The sequence below is a fragment of the Amborella trichopoda genome, chromosome 2 (assembly GCF_054954075.1).
Source record: "Amborella trichopoda isolate Santa Cruz 75 chromosome 2, AtrichopodaSantaCruz75HAP2 v2.0, whole genome shotgun sequence".
In the NCBI taxonomy this organism is placed as follows: domain Eukaryota; kingdom Viridiplantae; phylum Streptophyta; class Magnoliopsida; order Amborellales; family Amborellaceae; genus Amborella; species Amborella trichopoda.
Genome location: NC_142337.1, coordinates 19,474,339 through 19,495,885, shown reverse-complemented (window position 1 = coordinate 19,495,885; position 21,547 = coordinate 19,474,339). Strand labels below are relative to the sequence as shown.

General features: G+C 37.9%; 1 protein-coding gene across 2 annotated transcripts in view; it reads left to right on the top strand.

Moving 5' to 3' along the window:
- EMB1135 (RING/FYVE/PHD zinc finger superfamily protein) overlaps positions 1-21,547 on the top strand; it is a 96,322-nt gene that overhangs the window by 35,118 nt on the left and 39,657 nt on the right. For both annotated transcript variants that reach the window (XR_016049353.1, XM_006855807.4), the window contains exons 9-11: positions 5,314-5,374; positions 5,464-5,545; positions 6,635-6,763. Coding sequence is in view for 1 of the 2 variants with exons in the window: in XM_006855807.4 (XP_006855869.2) it covers positions 5,314-5,374; positions 5,464-5,545; positions 6,635-6,763 (272 nt within the window). In the remaining variant the exon portion in view is untranslated. The remainder of the gene's footprint in view (positions 1-5,313; positions 5,375-5,463; positions 5,546-6,634; positions 6,764-21,547) is intronic.

Below are 21,547 nucleotides of genomic sequence, written 5' to 3'. Positions count from 1 at the left end.
TTGCCCTTCATCAGTGTTGCTCATATGAGTGATACCCACAAGTTATTGTGGAAGCTGCTGAACTTGCCTTTTGAAGTCTTCAATCTATTCATCTTTGGCATCGTAGGGTGGAAATCTACGAGTGCTTCTTGTTGCTGCCATGGATTTGCTAAAATCCCAAATCCTAGGTAGGAAATCAGCAAACCCTCGGTTGAAATCAGCAACCCTAGGCTGAAGTCACAAGCCCAAGGTTGAATCACAAACCCTATGCTTGATAAAAAATTTCTTCCCTTGCTGATCACAAACCTCTGCTCTGATACCAGTTCATGTAGAAAAAGCTTCGCATGGAAGAAAATCGAATAATCTATTGATTGGAAAATAAAAGAGGAACCTAACAAGCCTAGCTTTAGGGGCTCTATAGAACACATAAAATTTAAGGAAACAATGTTTCTAAACAATAATTCAAATCTATGTTAAAATTCTCTACATAGGTTCTAAACAATAACTCAAATCTCTATTATAAATTCTCTATATAAAGCCCTATTTATAGTAAAAGATTTGATTTAAAGCCCAATAAATCCTAATTCTAATTGAATTAAAAGTCCTAATTAAAACAAAATTCGTAATGATATTTTTATCCTTGATAAAACAAATATTCCATATGCACAACAACTACTTTCCTAAGCGACTCCTCTAACCCTAAAAATATAAAAAAGCCCTAGAATCCATACAAAAATGTAAGGACCCAAAAAACAAACCTTGAAATTAAAATTAAATTATGCATATTTGAAACTAAAGAAAAATAAAAAGTAAGAATAATAATGTCCCAATCACGTAAATAAGTTAAGAGGAGAAAATGGGAGGTTCTTATTGAATGATTCATCAGAGAAAGAGTCCTTTTGGTGAAAATGGGATACAGTCTGCACACTAAGGAACTGGGGGACTTAGAATTCTGAAAATCAAAGAGAAGGGCCATGCATTGGCACTTTGGCAGCTAATTGGTGATGTAGATTTGCAGTATCCTCAGATCATCTATGGAATCATCTGTTGAAAATATTGAAGAGAGGTAAATGGGTGGCATGTTAAAAAGTGGAGGAGCTCTCAGTGTGTTTCTCGTGCTTAGAGAGGAATTATTAGAGTGCAATAAATGTTTGTTGCTAATACTAGAATTTTGGTTGAACATTGATGAAGGACTCAATTTTGATGGATAAATGGTTAGGTTCTGAAACCTTTCAAAATCATTTTTAAGCCTGTATATAATTGCTCAAAAACAGTGAGCATCTGTTCAAGAGATAGCAATTTGTTCTATATGCTTAGTAAAGAGGACATATTGATAGTGGTACATGCCAACCAAGGGGTTCATGGTAAATCATTCTATAGAGATATGACTGGTTAACCAGGTGGCATGAAATCAGTGAGGGCATGGACAATCCGAACACCACCGAAATTTCAAGTATTTGGGTGGTAGTCAAGAATTAACATAGTGCTGACAGCAGATCATCTACAGAGAGGAATGCTAACCACAAACTGGTGCATTGTGTGTAAAAACAATGATGAATCAGTCAGCCACTTGTTCATCCATTTTGAAATTGCAGCAAAGGTGTTGGAGTTTTGTTCTTACATTATTTTAGTTTGAGCTGTTGATTCCTGAATCAGTGGAAAGGATTTTTTTAAGTCATGGATATTTTTGTCTTTACCGAAGTTTGGTGGCTTGCTGTTGAGACTAAATATTCTAGCAGTTTTATGGGCTATATGATGGGTTGGAAAGAAAGACTTGTAGCTTTAGCTCTGTGTACCATGGTGTGACATGGCTGAAGGACTGAATTAAGTCTATGGTTTTTTTATGGGCTAGGGTGAGGGCTGAGTCTTGATGGGTATTCTACCATGGATATTGAAAACCAGTTGCAAGCAAGTATATATGGCAGCCTAAAGAAGACACACTGCATTTAACTTGGCGCCCATCTGAGGACGGAATGGTGAAAATAAATTTTGATGGCAGCTGTAAGGGGAACCCAAGTCCAACAGGAAATACAGGATAGTTCGTAGTCATTTCAGTTGAACCTTAATGCTATGCTCAGGCCCATTGCATGGTGTAACAGTCAAGAAAATCAATAAACATGGTAAGGAAATTGTTCACATAATTTGATGCTAATAAGGCTCAAATATTGCTCAAACTTGGAAGAAGATTGTGATAGAGGGGGATTCATATAAGATGGTCTCATGGTTCAGCAGGCTGTCGGATTACCCATACAGACTAATAGAAGAAAATTTCGAGATTACTAGGGTTATCACAATTTCTCTAGTACATATAGCAATTAAGAGAAGGATAGATTTGCAAGAGACAATGCCTCGAAGACCTCTCTTGTAGTTTTGTTTTTGTAAAAAGATGTGGAGAACTATAGCTTTAGGAACTACAGGAAAATATACTCGTAGATTTTTTTGATTAAATGAAATTGTATAAGAAGCCAGGTTATTAGTGTATATGGGCATATCTAGTTTTCACCAAAAAAGGCTGTGAAACATTTTATGAGCTTCCTTAATAATCAGGTGAGAGAAATGGCTCTTAGCAACGAATAGTGGAGTGCACTAAACATTTGCCTTTTTAGACATGAATGGGCAGAGAAGTGAACAGAACTATTCATTGACAAATGGTTTGTCCAAATTGGAAGTGTTAGCAAAACTTGCAAATGTATGAATTTAGCAATGCAAGCATGTTAATAATGTTAATCAAGGGTCACTAGTTAAAGCAACTTGAATTCAAGAAATCAGGGGAAAACATAACATTAGACGGATGATTTCTTTCTAAATAGCAAAAACATAGAATTCAAGAAATCAGGGGATAACATTCCAACAACTCCCATTTGGTTTCTTTCTAATTTATATGATGTGTGTTGATGTGGGGAGCTTGTTTAAGGAGTGGGGATCCCTCCTTGGAATTTTGCTCTGGCAATACAGGTTCCTAAGCCCGAGCAGAGCTCACTCCCCCCATCTAGGGATCTCGTCCATTTGTTATAAGGATCTCGATCCCTGACTCAAATAGGTCTTGCCTGTGTCGAAGGGGACCACGACTCCCATTTAAAATGGGGGCATGATCTTGGTTTAAAGGGATCACAAATTCAAGGGAATTTCAAAATTTTTTGAATTTTGAACCGACATCTTTGACTTGATGCTGATTTTATCGACATCTTTGACTTGATGCTGATTTTTTTGGTCTCTAACGTTTTTCTTTCTGGTGACCAGTTGCAGATGTTTGTGCTTTTTTGTTTTCATGATCGTCAGTTTCCATCAGTGGTTGAAAACTTGTGGGCCGAGTTAGAGTAGTCTGAGTAAGCTTGCACTCGAGGGCTTCCCATGGAATTGCCTAGGTTATCTAGAATTGGGTGGTGCACTCAGTTCCATAGTTGTGCGAACCTTAGGGAGGCCACAGTTCCAACTTAGGAGCTCAATCCTGCATTTTCTCTAAGGGATCTTTGAAGGAGCCGGTTTAGTGAAATAGGGATCTTGCTCCCTATAAAATGAGACCTCGGTCTCCATGCTTGTAGGATCGCTCTAAGGAGAGGAGCTATACTATTAGTTGCACTAGTGCTCCTCTACTTGGTATTCTAAATTTATTTCTTTTGAATATATTAAACCGTGGTGCATATCACATCATGCTACACTAGAATCATGTTATTAAAAAGCTACAGTTTAATATCGTAGTAAGCCAATTTTTGCTATTAATAAACTGTTTTATTATAGTAAATTGGGGTACTATAACTATGGCATTGCTAATAAGCTAAGGTGTACGATAATGGATCGAGCGGACTTTGGCTTGATCCTAAGTTTATGATATACTATTAATTGATCTTGTTTTATGTGTGGTAGAGCTTAGATCCCTCCAAATCAAAACCTCGATCCTAATGACATGGGATCTCGCTCCCAGGTATCTTGGGATTTGGCTCCTTAATTTGTTGAATGTTTTGATCCTAAGCCTAGGGGAGCTTCCACCCTATAGTAGTTCGGCATTCCCCGAGCTGATCCAGCTCCCGAACCCGCTCCTGCCCCCGCCCCCGCCCCCAAAAACTATGCCCAGTTCACTACGGGGGCTAGGACTGTTCTTGAATACAGTTCTTACGAAGTTCCTTTGATGTCATTTTTCTCAAATATTTGTGGGTCTCTCGTGCTATAGGGTTCTCATTCTGCATGGATAGAGATAATGCTAAAAAAGTAGATTATAAATATTTCAATTTTTCAATAACACTTCCAAAAATAAATTAAAATAACAGCACACACACATGCATATATCACTTTAAAGAAAATAAAGTAACATGTATACATACATCCATGCATGCATGCAGACATACGCAAGACATGCGCACACATGCACAAGCGTATACACAAGCAAGCACAAATGCCCATGCACACAGGGTGGTCCCCAACTGCTCCTACATATATAAATTACTATATCAGGTCATTTCCAAGCCTGAATAATGCTCCAGGCCCTCCCAAGATAGGGAGCTGCAGCCATCGATCGATCGTAGGCTCCCGCTTCCAAGAACTATGGTGGGAATTGTATATGTTCAATGTTACATGCCATGTGGTACTCACTGATATTTATTTGTAAGTCATTAGAAACTGAATTGTTTTTTAAAGTTCTGGTTTAACTAATGGTACTCATTTGCCTGTTTCTACTTGGAAGTTATTTGCTAATGATGTACCTATTGAATGCTTATTTGGAGTTGATGTGAACATTTTGAAGTGAGAGAATGATGGCTTTGGTTTGCATTCCCTGTGATATTTGTGGTGGTTACTGCCCAGAGGAAGATATCATGGTGTCTGCTGATTTGGTGTATGAGATGCAGTCTTCGTCCTTATGTTTCTTTGGCATAAAAAGTTATGGGAGCAATCAATTTCTTTTTTCTCCATGGGTTTTGCAGTATTTAGTGACCAAATTTTCCTCGATTTGAAGTGATTACTTCCTTTTCTCTGGGGTTCTATGGCCTGCCTTGCCATGTCTTGCAGACTGGCTAGTTGAAGTATGTAGGTCTTGTTTTGTTTACCTTATGTGTCTGAATTTAATATTGCCATGCTTGACATCCTCGAAGATGCCACTCTGACTTCTGAGTATAAAATGTCCTATTATAAAGTGTTATAGTTTTGATGACATCATTTCACTAGTCGAGTGATAAATTGGATCTGATTCCCAAAAGCAACAATGTGAAATGTTCTCACAGGAAACTAGTTCTTCTGCTACAGTGTTCCATAATTTTATAAAATATGAAGGTTCTCCATTATGTACTTCTGGTTGCCTCCACTTGAGGGCTATTGAGTGACATTTGGGCAGCTGTTGTGCAGGGGCTCTTGAGAAAAGGGGCATTGGTGCACTGGAGCTTGTTGCGATGGACATGAAGGCCAGGTTTTTCATCTTTAGGAGCTACTTTACTACATTCTTACTGTTGCCAAATTTCACCTTATTAACTAGTGCCACTATTTATCTTTCTCCAGGGGAATGTATGTGTGTCGGACTTTAAGCTTTCAAGGAGCAGAGTTTGAAGTAATTGAAGCCCTGCTAGAAGCAAAAATGACGGTAAATGATGATAAGAAACGACCTCTAAACCGTGCATATTATGAACAAATGAACCTATATTGCTCATAACTAGAAATGACAAGGGCACATTTTTTTCATTCGAAAGTTCTTTCCTGGTAAGAACTTCCTCATGAATAAGGTCTGCCCATGGGAAAATGCTGTCATACCTCAATTGGCATGGCTGTCCCACATCTTACATGGTCAGGGCTATGTTGGGACGCTGCTTTCTTGTGGTGTTCTCCACTTTGCTATGAGACAAACACAGGAAAGTGGTTCCTCCGGGAAGTTCTCTCCCAGAAAGCACTTTCCCATGAACAAATGTTACCTTGTGGAATTATCTGGATCATGAATGGAGTGGTTGGAGTCCAATTTTGTATAGGACTTGCCCTAAGGGGTTGCAGGGAAACTGTGGCTTGAAAGGGATGGACTGCATGTAGTTTTGCGTGGAGGTGCAGAATTCATAGCTAGCACCTGAATTAAACTAACTATAACTAGTGTAATGTGTCACTGCTAGGCTTATAATGGCTAATAAAAACAAGTCACAAGTGGTATTGTCATCATTGTTTTTAGGACAATGTAAAGGCTCCACTGTTCAACATGTGTCAGGGTGCCTATTTGACTGCACTAAATTTGCCACAACACAGAAATATGTAGATGAAAAATTTCAAATAAAAAGCAACACAAATATGTAGATGAAAAATTTTAAATAAAAAGCACGAGTTTCCTCTGTACTGCTGGTTATCGTTTAGCCACGGGGAATCAACCCATACTCGGTTGAATGCTATACTATGTTGTGCATCATAGAGAAGCACCACTATTAAATTTAAACCACCATATATGATGGTTATTTGCAACTTTTTTACGTTGAGAAGTGCAATTAGGAAGCATGAGAAGGGGAAAGGCACTTGTTATTTAGATTTGCAAGTCCATGCATTTTACTTTCATGATTGTGTATTTCATTGTAAAATATCTCGAATCAAGTTTGTCATTATCATCTGTTATTTTTTTGGTAAAAGTCTTTATCTTTAATTTCTGGCAGCATTGATAATAATATAATTGACATACATTACAATTTTTCTACTTTTCCAGGATATTTACCAAAAAGCAGCTGAATTTTGGGCAGAGTTACGTGTTGAATTATTGACAGCAACTGCATATCTTTCTGATGATAAACCTAATCCAAGTCAAATTTGGCGTTTGTATTGGGCAAGTCATCAGGTGTGTTCTCTCATCTTTAATTATGTTTTCAAGCATTCATTCTGGTATTGATGTATAAGACTGGGTGTCAAACATCACTGGCTTCTTGATGCAGCTACTCATGAGTCATGTCTATTGATGTTATTATATAAATATAACACATTGCATCTCATTTAACTTAATAATGTTTCAATACAAAGTATGCATTCTAAGTTGAATCATACACCTATAATTTGTAGTTAAGAATTTTTGTCTTAGTTAAGTCTGCTAAGAAATGACTAAACCAGTTCTACTTGTTATTATGCGCATTATGTATCAGAAAGAAAATATTATATATCTTATGAACCTGGCTTCCCAAATCCTGTATCAGTTCTGTGCCCTCTGCATCAGTTCATACTCCTGTTTTTTATGGAAATCTGATGTGATCGGGAACATCTTTCCTGACCAATCGAGATGGGCAAGATGATGGTGTTACAGCAAAGTTTCTTCCTAACTCTTGCTTATCTGTAGCTTGTTCTGCCAATAGGTCTGCTGCTCTCTTCCTCTCCGAGAAAATGAGTTTCGTTGGCCACGTTCTTCTGTAAATGAGCTTCCCAAATTAGCTGATGGTTCTTTTCATGGTCAGAAATGATGGGTGTCATGTAAAAATAATGGTTACATGCTTATAGCCTCCCCCTTAAATGTACAAGGAGCATGAATGCCCAGGGTATGAAACTAATCCACATTTGTGAAATTTAATGGCTGTCAGGTATTGTTTCGAATGAAGGGGACAACAGCCATGCTTTGAATGTAAAAGTTTCTCCTTTTCACTCTTGTCCCTCTTTCTCCATGGTTTATGTTATTTCTAGTGTTTTAGATATTTGAACTGGGTATGGAATTGGGTAGGTCCCCGTCCAGGTCGAGCTGCAGGATCATAACTATCACAATTGGGAAAAGGTAGTTTGCGGCCTTGAATCTCTTTCTCAATTCCAAACCCGCATCTCAAAACTAAAAATGAATGGTCCGAGCAATCAACAGCTCTGCTCGGTGAGTCCTGTCTTTAGGAAGCCGAATTTTTTTGAAGAACAATCTGTAGATATTCTGAAGACCTAGTCAAGTTGGGGTCGGCTAAGGTCAGATTCAGATCATCTGAGTCTGGGTCATCTTGAGCCCAAAGGTGCCGATTTCTGAATCTAAGCACCAGTTAAAACTGACTGTTAGTATTATGGAGCGATAAAGGGTCCTTTATGCTTTTGGATTGAGAGCCATAATGATATCCTTTAGGTCTTTTATTGGTATCCCTTTGGCACCCACTCCCAATAATTCCAAAGCCTTTCCCATGTTATTTGGTGATGCCTTCAGTGCTGTCGTTATTGCATTCGTTCCACCTAGTATTTTAAAAAACTTCCTTGCTCGGCGCCCAGGTGGTGCTTTGAGGCATGTCGAGGCCCTAAGCAATCCTCTTCGTGAGGTAGGGTATCCAAGGTGGGGCCCCTGTAGGTGCCTGTTTAAGTGGCCTAGGCACTGCCTTGGCGCAAAGTGCTTGCCTCTGAGCTCCTTAATGGCCCTTCAGGTAGAGAAAAAATTGGTCCTTTTCCCTCTCAAAAGGGGGAGAAAAGGGGTTTGAGGGTATTCAAAACCCTGAAGCGTACAGAGTGAGAAATTCCTATGATAACAAGGATTTAATTTTTTTTTTGAGAACATTGAGATTTTGGTGGTTCTTTTGAAATATTGCAAAAACAGAGAGCGTAGAAGCCAAGAGATGTGTCAAAGGCGAAAGCTTGCTGATTTGAGCAAACTTGGATTAGGTTTCCAAAGGTTAGTTGTTTTTTATTTTGTTTTTTGATAGTTTTCAAGTTAGGTTTTTGGTTTTTGTTTTATTTTTCAAGATTTGGTTTTTATCTTTCTATTTTTTTTTTTCTCCAAGTTGGATTTGGGTTTGTTGCCCCTTTTTGATATTGGGTACAATGTTGGGAAAAACAGAAGTAGGCACCTAGGCGGCTAGGGTTTCTGGCCGCCTATGTTGGTGCTTAGATACTTGGGCGCCCTAAGGTCTCTCTCTGTTTGAGGAGTAGGCATCTATTTATATATAGAGAGAGTGGTCACGCATCGACCACTTGGAGAACATGTTTCTTGTTGTTCTTCTTTACATATGCAGAGAGAGATAGAATATGAGCCGATGATAGGGTTTTGGGGGGGGGGAAGGTCATTTTCTTCTTTTTCTTCTTCTTATGTAGAGTGAGAGGTCATCTTCTTCTTTTTCTTCTTCTTAAGTAGAGCAAGAACGTATTGGTCCCTGTGTGTGTTTGTGTCTATTTGAGGGAGATAGGGGCCTTGCATTCAACTCCTGGAGGTCATCTTTTTTGATACGTAGAGAGAGAGAGCACATGGGCTTGTGAGTGAGAGAGAAGGGCCTTAAGCCCTTAACCATTTCTATAGGCCTTAAAGTATTTATATATTCATTTAAGGGGGCTTGTGCTTTATTTTTTGTGCGACACTAAGCGCATAAGGGTTTGTGGTGCTAGAATGCCCCGCCCCCAACCAATAAAAAAAAAAGGGAAAACCATTTTCACCCAGGCACGCCTAGGTGTTTTGAGAGGCTGGCTGGCTAGGCGGCGACTTTTTAAACAATGGTTGGATATGGGTTTTGGTTTGCATGACTGAGTGTTGGCCTACAATTTTTTTTTACTATCTACAAAATTCCATTTTGGACCTTTTGTTTATGTTATTGTTTTTTAGAATGGGTTTAGTTAATTGGTGACTTTCTAAGATTGGGTTTCGGTTTAACATACTTTTATAATATTCTTTTCTTTGTGATTTTTTCTAGTTCTGAACTTTGATTTTGGATTTTTTTGTTTTGCAAATTTTTTACGACGGATTTTAATGTTTTGGACCTTGTTTAAGATTTGGTTTAATTATTTTTTCCAATTCATGGGTTTTTGTTTTGGTATATTTTCTAGTTCCGAACTTCGATTTTGGACATTTTGTTTTATAATTTTCTTTAAGTATTGGTTTGGGTTTTGCTTTTGGTTTTTCTTTAATGCTCTTTTCGAGGTGCTTTAAGTTAAGTTATTATCTTTTGTTATTTCGATTTTGGTTTTATGAATCCTTTCTAGGTTTGAATTTGGCTATCAAACTAAGTTGTTTTTACTAGTGATTTTGTTGGGTTTTGTAGCCATTAAAGGCCAAGAGAGCTTGTAACTAAGATATTTTATAATGAAATATGCACTTATGTAGGAGTGTGCATGTTGACCGATCTAGAATTGGCCGATTTTGGCCCTGAACATTTCCCTGGGCATGTGGCACTATCGAGTAGGGTTTCTACTGGGTCATCCCTTGTTGAGGTCGAAGAAATGCCTAGTGATGATGTTTGTAGGCCAGGAGATCCGTGTGGTCTCTTGCATGCGGTTGTAGGCTTGTGAGAGTAGGGGTTGAAGCCTCAACGAATTTCCATACGGGTGTACACATGACAGTCTCATTACTGGGAAGCAATCCTGTAGAGGGGACACATGTACATGTGCATAGAGAGAGCCCCTTTTGTATTATGGTGACTAGTGCAAGACTTGCTCTTAAAAAGGGTATTGAAATCCACATTCCAGGATCATATTCTCACTGTTTATTGTCTAACTTTGACAAACCAATCATGAGCCTCTGCAATGAGCTTGTGGGTCATGGGTCATTGTTGATAAGGATAAAAAAACATTAATGGATCATGGTTTATGGGGTGAGTGGAGTGTTTTTATTGTTGCTAATTTTGACCTAATAGTATCAGTCCACTCCTAGCATATTTTATTTTCATATTAGAAATATTTTTATGACTTTTAAAATATTTTTCAAAATTTTAAAATATCATTTATGCTGTAATTTTCGTCAAAAGGGTATTTTTGAAAATTTTATAACTTAAAATAACACACGTGGGACCAAGGATCTAGCCCCACATTTGTGTGTGCTCTTTTTAAGAGTAGGGGCCACGTGCCACCCTTTGGGGGCCCACACCCAAATTTTTTATATATAAAAAATTTGCATGCTACTTATTTGAGAAATAAAGGGAATGCCACTTATTTAGGAAGTGCGTGGGCACGCCCCACTTTCTTATTGTTTAAAATTTAAATTAGTAAAGATAGAAATTTTCTTTAATTTAAATTAGATTTGGTTTCTTATCATATGAGCGTTTTAAAGTATAGAGTATCCTTGATTATGGGAGATGTAGATAATGATAAAGTTAGGTTGCATTTCAAATTTAAACAGTTGGATTTGGGTCAAAATCTAAGGGGATAACGTTTCTATTTTTCACCCAAAGTCATGATGGCTGATTTGTGGTATGGATGACTTTGATTAAATCTTTTTTACCCCACAGATATCCTAGTTATCATAAAGGTCTAAGCTGGAAGTTAGATAAGACATACTTAGATTAGAATCCTATGCAAAGTAAACTTTGATCTTTTGATCTTTCTCTCAACACAAGATTCTCTCTCTCACGCCACCCTCTCTCCTATTCTGTTTCATGCCACCCACTCTCCTCATAATTTCTGTTATGCCACCCTCTCTCTCCTCTTGTTGGAGTAAAGTCTATAGAAAAAAAAGGGAGGAAAGATGAGACGTTCAAAACCCTAAGTGAAGCTTGTTGTATTTTGAAGAAACGAAGGGTGACAACCGACTTGAAGAGAGATCAACTCACAAGCTCAGCCCTAATATGTTCACATAGGTTTTCTATAAACCTTAGTTGATTTTAGAACTCTCTAAAACCCTAAAAAAAGAAGCATTGCCTATAAAGCTTCTCTATCTCTAAATTTTCAGCAACACCTAAAGGAGTAAAAGTGTGCCATCGGTCAGGGAATCATATATGAGGTGTACCAAGCCCTGTGAGGATAACTCTAGGCATCTTCTAGTAAGTTTTCTTAGTAGTTTTATTTTATCATCATCATTTTAGCCTTTTCCCAATTAATTGGGGTTAACTGCATGAATCCTGGTTCTCTATTCTGCTCTATTAGAGGCCATATCCTCAGTGAGGCCATAAGTCCCCATATCTTTTCAGACTACTTTCAACCATGTCTTTTTGGGCCTATCTTTTACCCTTTTTAGTCCTTCCACTTGAACTAATTCGCACCTCCTAACAGGTGCTGTACTCGGTCGACGCCACACATGGCCATCTCACCATAGTATACTATCTCTCATTTTATCGCTAATTGGTACCACGTATAAATTCTCTCGAATAGATTCATTGTGAATTCTATCCCCTATTATCTTCCCACTCATCCATCTCTACATCCTCATCTCAGCTACACTCATTCTATGGGTATATTGTTTCTTATCCGCCCAACCAGTGTTAAAAAAAGTGGACCACCCAGCTGCCTTGGCAGCCGCCTAGGCGGTCCAGAAGGCTTGGGAGCATCACCCAGACCTAAGTGGTCAAATTGGGCGGCTGCCCAGCCAGGGCTGGCGGCCGCCCAGCCAGGGGTAGCTGCCCATGGCCTGTGCCCTGCGTAGGGGCATAATTGTTTTTTTGTTCTATTGCTTTTTTTAGAAACATAAAGGCTTTTAAGGATGAGTTTATGTTCATTTGAAACCTAAACCAATAAGAACCTATTTTAGAAAGAGCGAAACTTCAAAGAAACTAAATTTCGTGATTTTCATTGGATAGAAGTATTTCTCAAACTTACGAAAAACAAATCCAAACATTACCCAGGAAGATTAGATTTAGTTTTGGGGTTTTATAATCCTATTACAGGGTGTTTTTGATTATTTTAGCACCTGAAAAACATCTCAGAGGTAGGAGTTTGGAGTTCGAGTAATCAAAGTAAGTGCAAAACTTTATTTTTTAGATTTCTTGCTTTATTTTGAGATGTCTTCTTCAGGATCTAGTCGAAGTGAAGTTCCGGATTGGAAATATGGATATAACCCGTATCCAAATAACAAAAATTGCATTAGATGCAATTATTGTGAAAAAGATACAAACAGGGGCATAAACGAGTTTAAGAAACATATTGGCTGTATTAAGGTGGTTGTTGCCCGTTGTAAAAATGTTTCTGAAGCTATCAGATAGGAGATTAAGCAACATATGAGTTCTATAAAACAAAAACAGGAACAAAGTCCTTATCATTTGAATAGATCTATTTTTGCTTCTTCTAGAAGAAGTTATCAGGGTTAGAAGTATGGTTATAACCCAAAACCAAACGATAAAAATTGTGTAAGGTGTAATTTTTGTGAAAAAGATACAAAGGGGTGCATTAACTTATTCAAGAAACACCTTGCGGGTATTAAAGGGAATGTTGCTTCTTGTAAAAAGGTTCCTGAAGCTATTCAGGATGAGATTAGACAATTTCTGAATTTAAAGGAACTAGAAAATGATGAAAATGAGCCTTGTTCTATAGAAATATCTGCTCTAGGTTCTTCTAAAAGTGGTAATCCGGGTTGGAAGTATGGTTATAACCCGAACCTGAATGACAAAAATCGTATTAAATGTAATTATTGTGGAAAAAATACTAATGGAGGTATTTACCGGTTTAAAGAACACCTTACTGGTATTAAGGGGATGTTGCCCCGTGTAAAAATGTTCCTAAGGTTATTAGGGAGGAGATTATATAATATTTGTATTCAGATAAGCACAAAATGATAGAAAAGGGTAGAGCAGCCAAGACTCTTAGGACCTCATCTGCACGTACTAGTAAGAGGGAGGTAGAAGAAGACGAGGAGGAAGATGCAGATTTAGAAGAAACAGAGGAGGACGAGAGTTATAGTGAAGAGGGAGATGACTTTGATGGCCTTGAATCTGATGCATATGATGAGGCTTGCCCTATTCTTTCTGATGATGTTGATGATGATGACTGAAGACTCTTGGTGCTGAGTGTTGACTGTGAGCGTTGACTATTGTGTCCTAGACTGTGGTCTGTATATTTTTTAAATTTTGGTATATTTTCTTTTTCTTATTTTTAGTTTCTACTTTCGAGTTTCTAGTTCTACTATCTAATTTTTGTATGTACAGTATACAGTGTATCAGACTATTAGTGTATCCTTATATGGTTTACTGTTTTAGGCATTTAGCATTGTATAAAAATATAGATTATGATCTTATGGATTATCAAAATTCTCTTCTGGACTTCTATCGTTTTTTTTTTCAACTGGGATTATGGTTTTTTGGATTATCAAAATTCTTATGGATTATGGTCTTATGGATTATCAAAATTCTTATAGATTATAAGAATCTGCCAATCTGTATTTATTTTTTTTCAACTGGGCTGCCTAGGTCTTGGGTGCCTGCCTAGGTGGCCTAGGTGCTGGGCGGCCTGGACCCCCATGGCCGCCTGGGTGTCGCTTAGCGCTAGGTGGGTCCTTGGCGGCTTGGGGGGTACTGGCCGCCCAACGCCTCGGCGGGCACCCAGAACTTGGCTGCCCAATTGAATCCAAAAAGGATTCTAGAGTTATATTGGTATAAAATATAAGAATTAGGTATTTATGGTACATCAAAATTCTAAGTATACTACATATTAGCACACTCCATTAGCATAACCATAAGTCGGTCCATATTCAATTAAAACATAAAATTTAACAACCAAATTACCAAACCAAAGTTACTAAGTACCAAACGAGTGAACTACAAATCCACTATCCACAAGACCACGATACACAACTTCCCAATAGATTTAATAAAACATCAAAAATTAAATCTAATATCAATGGGTGATTTTTTGATCAATTACTCATAACTTTGAGAAACCATTTGATCCTAAAGAAATCACCAAAAACTAGTTTTTTGGGGGCTTTCTTTCTCTACAATGGGCTCTAACGAGTTTTAGGTTTCAAATGAACCTAAAACCCCTATTTTTGGACCTTTAGTATAAAAAAATAGAAGAAAATAGCCCCCATCGAAACCTATTTCCGCCTCTGGGCGAGGCGCTGCACCTGGGCGGCCTCCTAGACGGTTTCCTGAACGCCTCGGTAGGCGACCAGGAACCTTCGCTCTTTTTGGGCTCCTAGGCCGCGTCGCCCAGGCCTCGAAATCTGCCTAGGCCGCGTCGCCCAGGAGCTGGGCGGTCTGCTTTTTGAAACACTGTATGCGGCGATCACATAAAATTCTAGTTGCACATCTCCAATTTGCCCACCCAGCTCAAATTCTGTGTGCAACATCTTCATCGATCTCATTATTTTCTTGGATTATCGACCCAAGATATCGGAAGTGCGGTCTTTTTTGTGCTTCCTGGTTGTCAATCTTAACTACTTCATCGTCTCTACTCCATATACTCTGTCTTTGTAGTCTTTTTTGTGCGGTCTTAACTACTTCGTCTTTTTTGTGAGGTCTTTTTTGCACTCCATATACTCTGTCTTTGTCCGACTAATTTTAAAACCTTTGGATTCTAGAGCATCCCTCCAAAGGCTAACCTTGTGTTGACGCCAGTGTTTTGAAAAGCGCTAGGCGGCACCCATACGGCCAAGGGGGTCCAGGCCGCCTAGCGTGTAGCCGGGCGACAGAACCTGGGCGGCCCAGTTGATTAAAAAACAAACTAATGAAAAAATTGATGAGTGATGATTGATAGTGATTAATTTATAAGAATTTTGATAATCCATAAGACCATAATCCCAGTTAAAAAAAAGGATAGAAGTCAAGAAGAGAATTTTGATAATCCATAAGACCATACAATGCTTAAACAGTAAAACCATATAAGCATGCACTAATTGTCTGATACACTGTAGACGGTACACACAAAAGTTAGATCGTAGAACTAGAAACTAGAAAGTAGAACTAAAAACTAAAAATAAGAAAAAGAAAATAAACAAAAATTCAAAAAACAATAGTCAACACTCAACAGTCAACACAACAGTCGACACTCAACACCAAGAGTCTTTACTCTTCAGTCATCATCATCATCATCATCATAAGAAGGAATAGGGTAAGCTTCATCATATGCATTAGAATCGAGGCCATCATCATCAGAGTCATCTCCCTCTTCAATATAACACTCGTCCTCCTCTGTTTCTTCTGAATCTTCCTCTTGCTCCTCCTCTTCTTCTACCTCCCTCTTACACGTATGTGCGGATGAGGCCTTAGTAGTCTTGGCTGCTCTACACTTTTCTATCTTTTTGCGCTTTTCTGAACTCAAATATTGTATAATTTCCTCCCTGGTAGTCTCAGGAACATTTTTACACGGGGGCAACATCCCCTTTAATACCGGCAAGATGTTTTTTAAACCGATAAATGCCCCCATTAGTATCATTTCCACAATAATTACATTTAATATGATTTTTGTCATTCGGATTCAAGTTATAATCATATTTCCAACCCGGATCACCACTTCTAGAAGAACTTGGAGAAGATATTTTCACATAACAAGTCTCATTTTCATCATTTTCTGTTTTTTTTTTAAATTCAGATGTTGTCTAATCTCATCCTGAATAGGTTCAGGAACCTTTTTACAAGAAGCAACATTCTCTTTAATACCGGCGAGATGTTTTTTGAATCGGTTAATACCCCCATTGGTATCTTTTTCACAAAAATTATACCTTATACAATTTTTGTTTGGTTTTGAGTTATAACCATACTTCCAACCCGGATCACTTCTTCTAGAATTAACATAAGGGAAAATATCTCCCTAGACCCCATTTTCAACTTTCATTTCTCCATTGACCTAAGGTTGCAAAACCTATCTTACTATATAGAAATTCACTTTATTATATCTCCTATATTTTATTCAATTTTTACTAATTGTTTTGGCCCAAACAAATTTAAAAAAGTCAGTGTTTTCTAAACCGCTCTCTCTCTTACATGATTCCCTTTCTCTATCCCCCTATCAACCTCCCAAACCTCTCTCTCTCTCGTCTCCCCCAACTCTTTCTCTCTCTGTTTTCCATCTTTCCCATCTCCTCCATCTCTCTCTCTCTCTCTCTCTCTCTCACTCAAAGCCAAGTTCTTGAGACCAACCAGGATCTAAGAAGCCGTCACCAAAATTTTTACCCTTTATCTTCCCGTCCTTCATCTGCTTCACCTTTAACCTCTTCACTATAATTTCTAGGTCATCAACCAGTTTCCATGTCTCGTCATAGATGATTTCATGTCATGGAGACGCAGCCCAAGCAGCCATTGCATGCTGCCTGTCAGGGTTAGGATTAGGGTTTGTCCTCTCGTCTGCAATTGAAGACGAAGGGGCCATTGAAATCGCAGATGGTCTCCACTATAGGAGAGAGAGATTTTACCCTTCTCTCTTCTTCTACCACTGAATTTTTTTTTGTTTTTTGGAATAGCGTCTTTAGATGAACCAGAAGAAGGTGAAGGAGAATGCCTCTGGTACTGTAATGGCGGATAAGGTGACGACGATGAAGTAGAGCTCCATCATGAAGCTTGATGGCACGAGGTGACCCATTTTCTCTACAATCTCCAGGCTTCCACTATTGTTGAGATGGAAAGAAATGGGTTGCAGAAAGAGAGAGGAAGAACAGTCTAGAGAGAGATTGAAACATGTGAGGAGAGAGATTGAAACACGTGAGAGAGAGAGAGTGATAGAAAAAGATGTATTTTTTAATTTGTTTGAGTTAAAAGTTGGAATAAAAATAGATAAACTTATTTGGGGAGTTAGAAGATAGGATTTGAAATTTTGGGTTTGAGGAGAAATGAAAGTTGAAAATGGGGTCTATAGAGATATTTTCCCTTAACATAAATAAACCTATTCAAATGACAAGGCTTTTGTTCTTGTTTTTGTCTTACAGAACTCATATATTGCTTAATCTCCTCTCTGATAGCTTTAGGAACATTTTTACAAGGAGCAACATCCCCCTTAATACCGCCAAGATGTTTTTTAAACCGGTTTTTCGTATCTTTTTCACAAAAATTGCATCTAATGCAATTTTTGTAACTTGGATTCGAGTTATATTCATATTTCGAACCCGGATCTCCACTTTGACTAGATCTTGTACAAAACATCTCAAAATAAAACAAGCAAATCTAAAAAATAAATTTTTGCACTTATTTTGATTGCTCGAACTCCAAACTCCCACCTTTGAGATGTTTTCTGGTGCTAAAATAATAAAGAACATCCCTTAATAGAATTATAAAACTCCAAAATAAATCAAATCTACCTGGGTGATGTTTGGATCTGTTTTAAGTAATTTTGAGAAACACTTCGATCCAAAGAAAGTTACAAAATTTAATTTTCTTGAGGTTTCTTTCTCTCTAAAATGGGTTATTGTGAGTTTAGGTTTGAAATGAACCTAAAACCCATCCTTCAAACCCTTTATATTTTTAAAAAAATCAATACAATGAATTTTTTTTTTTTTCGCCCTTAGGCGGGGTGCAGGCCCTGGGAGGTCGCTCAGGGCTAGGCGCTGGGCGCCCGCCTAGGAGGGTTCCGTATTGCCTAGGTAGTCGCTTAGGGATTGCCGCCCAGTTTGGCTGCCTAAGCCTAGGCGATGCTCCCAGGCCTTCTTGACCGCCTAGGCGGTTGCCTACGTGCTGGGTGATCCGCTTTTCTGAACACTGGTTGATGTCGTTTCAGATCTCATCAATCAAAACTATGTCATCTGCGAAAAACATGTGCCACGATAACTCCGCTTGTAGGTGCCTAGTTAAGTCGTCCATTACTAAGACAACGGTATAGGCTCAATGCTAACCCTTGATGCGGACCTATTGTCACTGAAAACTTACTCGACTCTCCTCTAGTTGTTCGTACACTAGTTGCCATTCCATCGTACATATCTCTCACCAAGTCGATGAAGGGTCTAGAAACGCCTTTCTTTTTCAACACCCGCCATATCAAATCTCGAGGTACTATATCATAAGAATTCTCTAGATCAATAAATACCACGTGGAAGTCTTTTCCTTCACCCTACACTTCTCAATCAGTTGCCTAAGTAGGAAAATAGCTTGAGTTGTTGACCTTCATGGCATAAAACCATATTGGTTTTCAAATACACTTGTTTCATGCCTTAGTCGTTGTTCAATGACTCTCTCCCAGAGCTTCATCGTATGGCTCATAAGCTTGATCCCTTGATAGTTTGCACAATTCTGTATGTCTCCTTGTTCTTGTAAATAGGTACTGTAATACTTTTCCTCCATTCGTCTGACATGTTCATTGTTCTCAACACCTTGTTGAACATCTTTGTCAGCCAGTCAATACCAATTTCCCCTTGCACTTCCATGCCTCTATCGAGATATTATCTGGTCCTAAAGACTTTCCTATCTTCATCCTTTTCAAAACTTCTTTCACTTCTGACGTCTTAATCCTACGAATGTATTTATGACCTCCGTCGTCACTTGTAGCAACGGTTCCGTCTACCACTATGTTCCCATTTAGTTCGTCATTTAATAATTTTTGAAAATAGATTCTACACCTTTCATTGACTTCATCATCTTTCAACAAGACCCTTTGATCCTCACTCTTAATGCATTTAATATGGGTTAGATCCCTACAGTTTTTCTGTTTTATTTTTGCTAATTTGAAGATATCTTTTTCACCTTCGCTTCTTCGCAATTTATTGTATCATATACTTAAGTTTTACTTGACTTACTATTTGTTTAGCATTTTTCTTAGCATTTTTATATTCTTCTAAGTTTTGATCGTTTCTATTACACTGTCAAGTTTTCTAACAGGATCGATTTTCGCTAATGGCCTTTTGAACCTCATCATTCCACCCCCAAGTTTCCTTATCGAAGTTTCTTTTCCCTCTAGATTCTCGTAAAACTTCTTTTGCCACTTTCTTGATACATTCAGCCATCTCATTCCTTATTACATTGACATCATGTTCAGAGTTCCAGTTTCTTTCTTCAACTAATGTATCTCTAAATAAGTTTAGTTTCTCATTTTTTAAATTCCACTATCTAGTTCTTAGACGTCCATTACTTTCACCCCTTCTCCTCCATGTCTTTATGTAGACGACCATGACCACGAGTCTATGTTGGGTAGTCAAACTCTCTCCTGGCATAATCTTGCAGTCTTTACATGATGATCGATCTTTCTTCTTAACTAGGAAGAGGCCTATCTGGCTGTTATGTGTTTCAGTTTTATAGGTTATTAAATGTTCATCTCGCTTTTTAAAATAATTGTTTACTATTGCTAGGTCGTAGGCCATAGCAAAATCTAGAATAGTCTCACCCATCTCATTTCTTTCCCCAAACCCATATCCCTCATGTATCCCAGCATATTGTCTATTATCCTTCCTTACTTGACCATTTAGGTTTCCACCTAAAAAAGTCCTCTCTCCATTTGGTATGTCTTGGACTATTCCATCTATGTCCTCCCAAAATTGTCTCTTAATTCTATCATCTAATCCTACTTGTGGTGCATAAGCGCTAATTACATTAATTATCTCTTCCCCTAATACAAGTTTAATTAATAAGAGCCTATCACCTATTTGTTTGACATGAACTACTTTATTTTTTAAATCTTTATCTACTATTATGCCTATGCCATTTCTATTATTATCTTTTCCTGTAGACCATAGTTTTTACTCATCTATTTCTTTAGCTTTTTCTCTTCTCCATTTAGTTTCCTGTAGACAAGCTATGCTTACTCTCCTTCGTCTCATTGTATCCACTAACTCCATACTCTTATCGTTAAACGTTCCTACATTCCATGTGGCTAAACGAATCCTATGGTCTTGGACTAGCTTCTTTACTTGCGCTCGTCCAGGGTGTCATGGGAACCCTTACCAATTTTTCACTTCAACCAGGCGGTATTGCGGTACGTTGCTTCTACCCCTTGTTCATTTCTCACTATACCCGAGTCCCGGTATAACGTGTCGCTTCCGACGAATGCCCTAGCATAAGCAGGTACTATAAGCTTATCAGGATTCATGATGGGTTTTTGTAAAATTTTACGTTGGCTGCCTACCTAACACAACCATGCCCCTTTACCTGGGCATGGGATGGGTTAAGGGAAAATTTAACGTCACCACCCTTCTTAGACCATTCTTAGTAGTTTTACTTAATTATTATTATTATTTATTATTATCTATGAATTTTCAGGAACATGTATTGTACAAAAAAATTATAGTGGAAGTTTGTTTAAAGTTCCTGAACAGTTTCTATTTCTTTCGGCAATGAGAATAAAGATCTGAGCTTGTATCGAGGGTATTATTTTAATTTACAGCAACATATAACGACCTATGTAAGTTGAATTTAATTCTATTGAATAAAAAATAAAAATTTTGAATTTAATATCTTGAGTTCCACATAGCTATTCCTTTCAGATTTCATTTTCTTGATTATTTTTTTTTCAAAAATGAGTTTTGGTTTAGTGACTTTTTTCATTATTTGGATTTTCGTTGGTTTTCTTTATTCATTATTGGGTTTGATTTTTACATGGTTTGAACCAGCTCATGGATGAAAATGCCACATGCAGATTGGAGTGAAATGGTCTTTGCCCACCCTCTGAGGGTACATTTGGTTCACGTAAAAGTAGTCACCGCATAACTGTTTTTGTATGAAACCTGCATTACATATGTTTAGTTGAAACAAAGTAAACGTGAAAATTCATCCCATGAGGAATCTCTCTCCCTCTCCTTTTTTTTTTTTCTTTTTTTTTTAAACCATAGAATAGCCCATTCCATATGAAAGCAGCTCCTCACGTCGATAGGCAGGTAGCAACTTCTTGCGAAGCCATTTCCCAGCGGACCTGATTTTTGAACTAATCTTATTATGGCCGGACCTGACCAGTTCACCAGTCAAACTAGTCATAAAAGAAAAACTTAGGAAAATAGAAAGATTTAGAAAAAAACTAGAGAAAATATGGAATAATCAAGAAAATATAGAAAAATGGAAAAATTATTTGGATGAAAACTATGGAATATTTTGCAGCTATAATTATTTTTCATAGTTCTGTTGAAATGTTAATGAATAAAAAA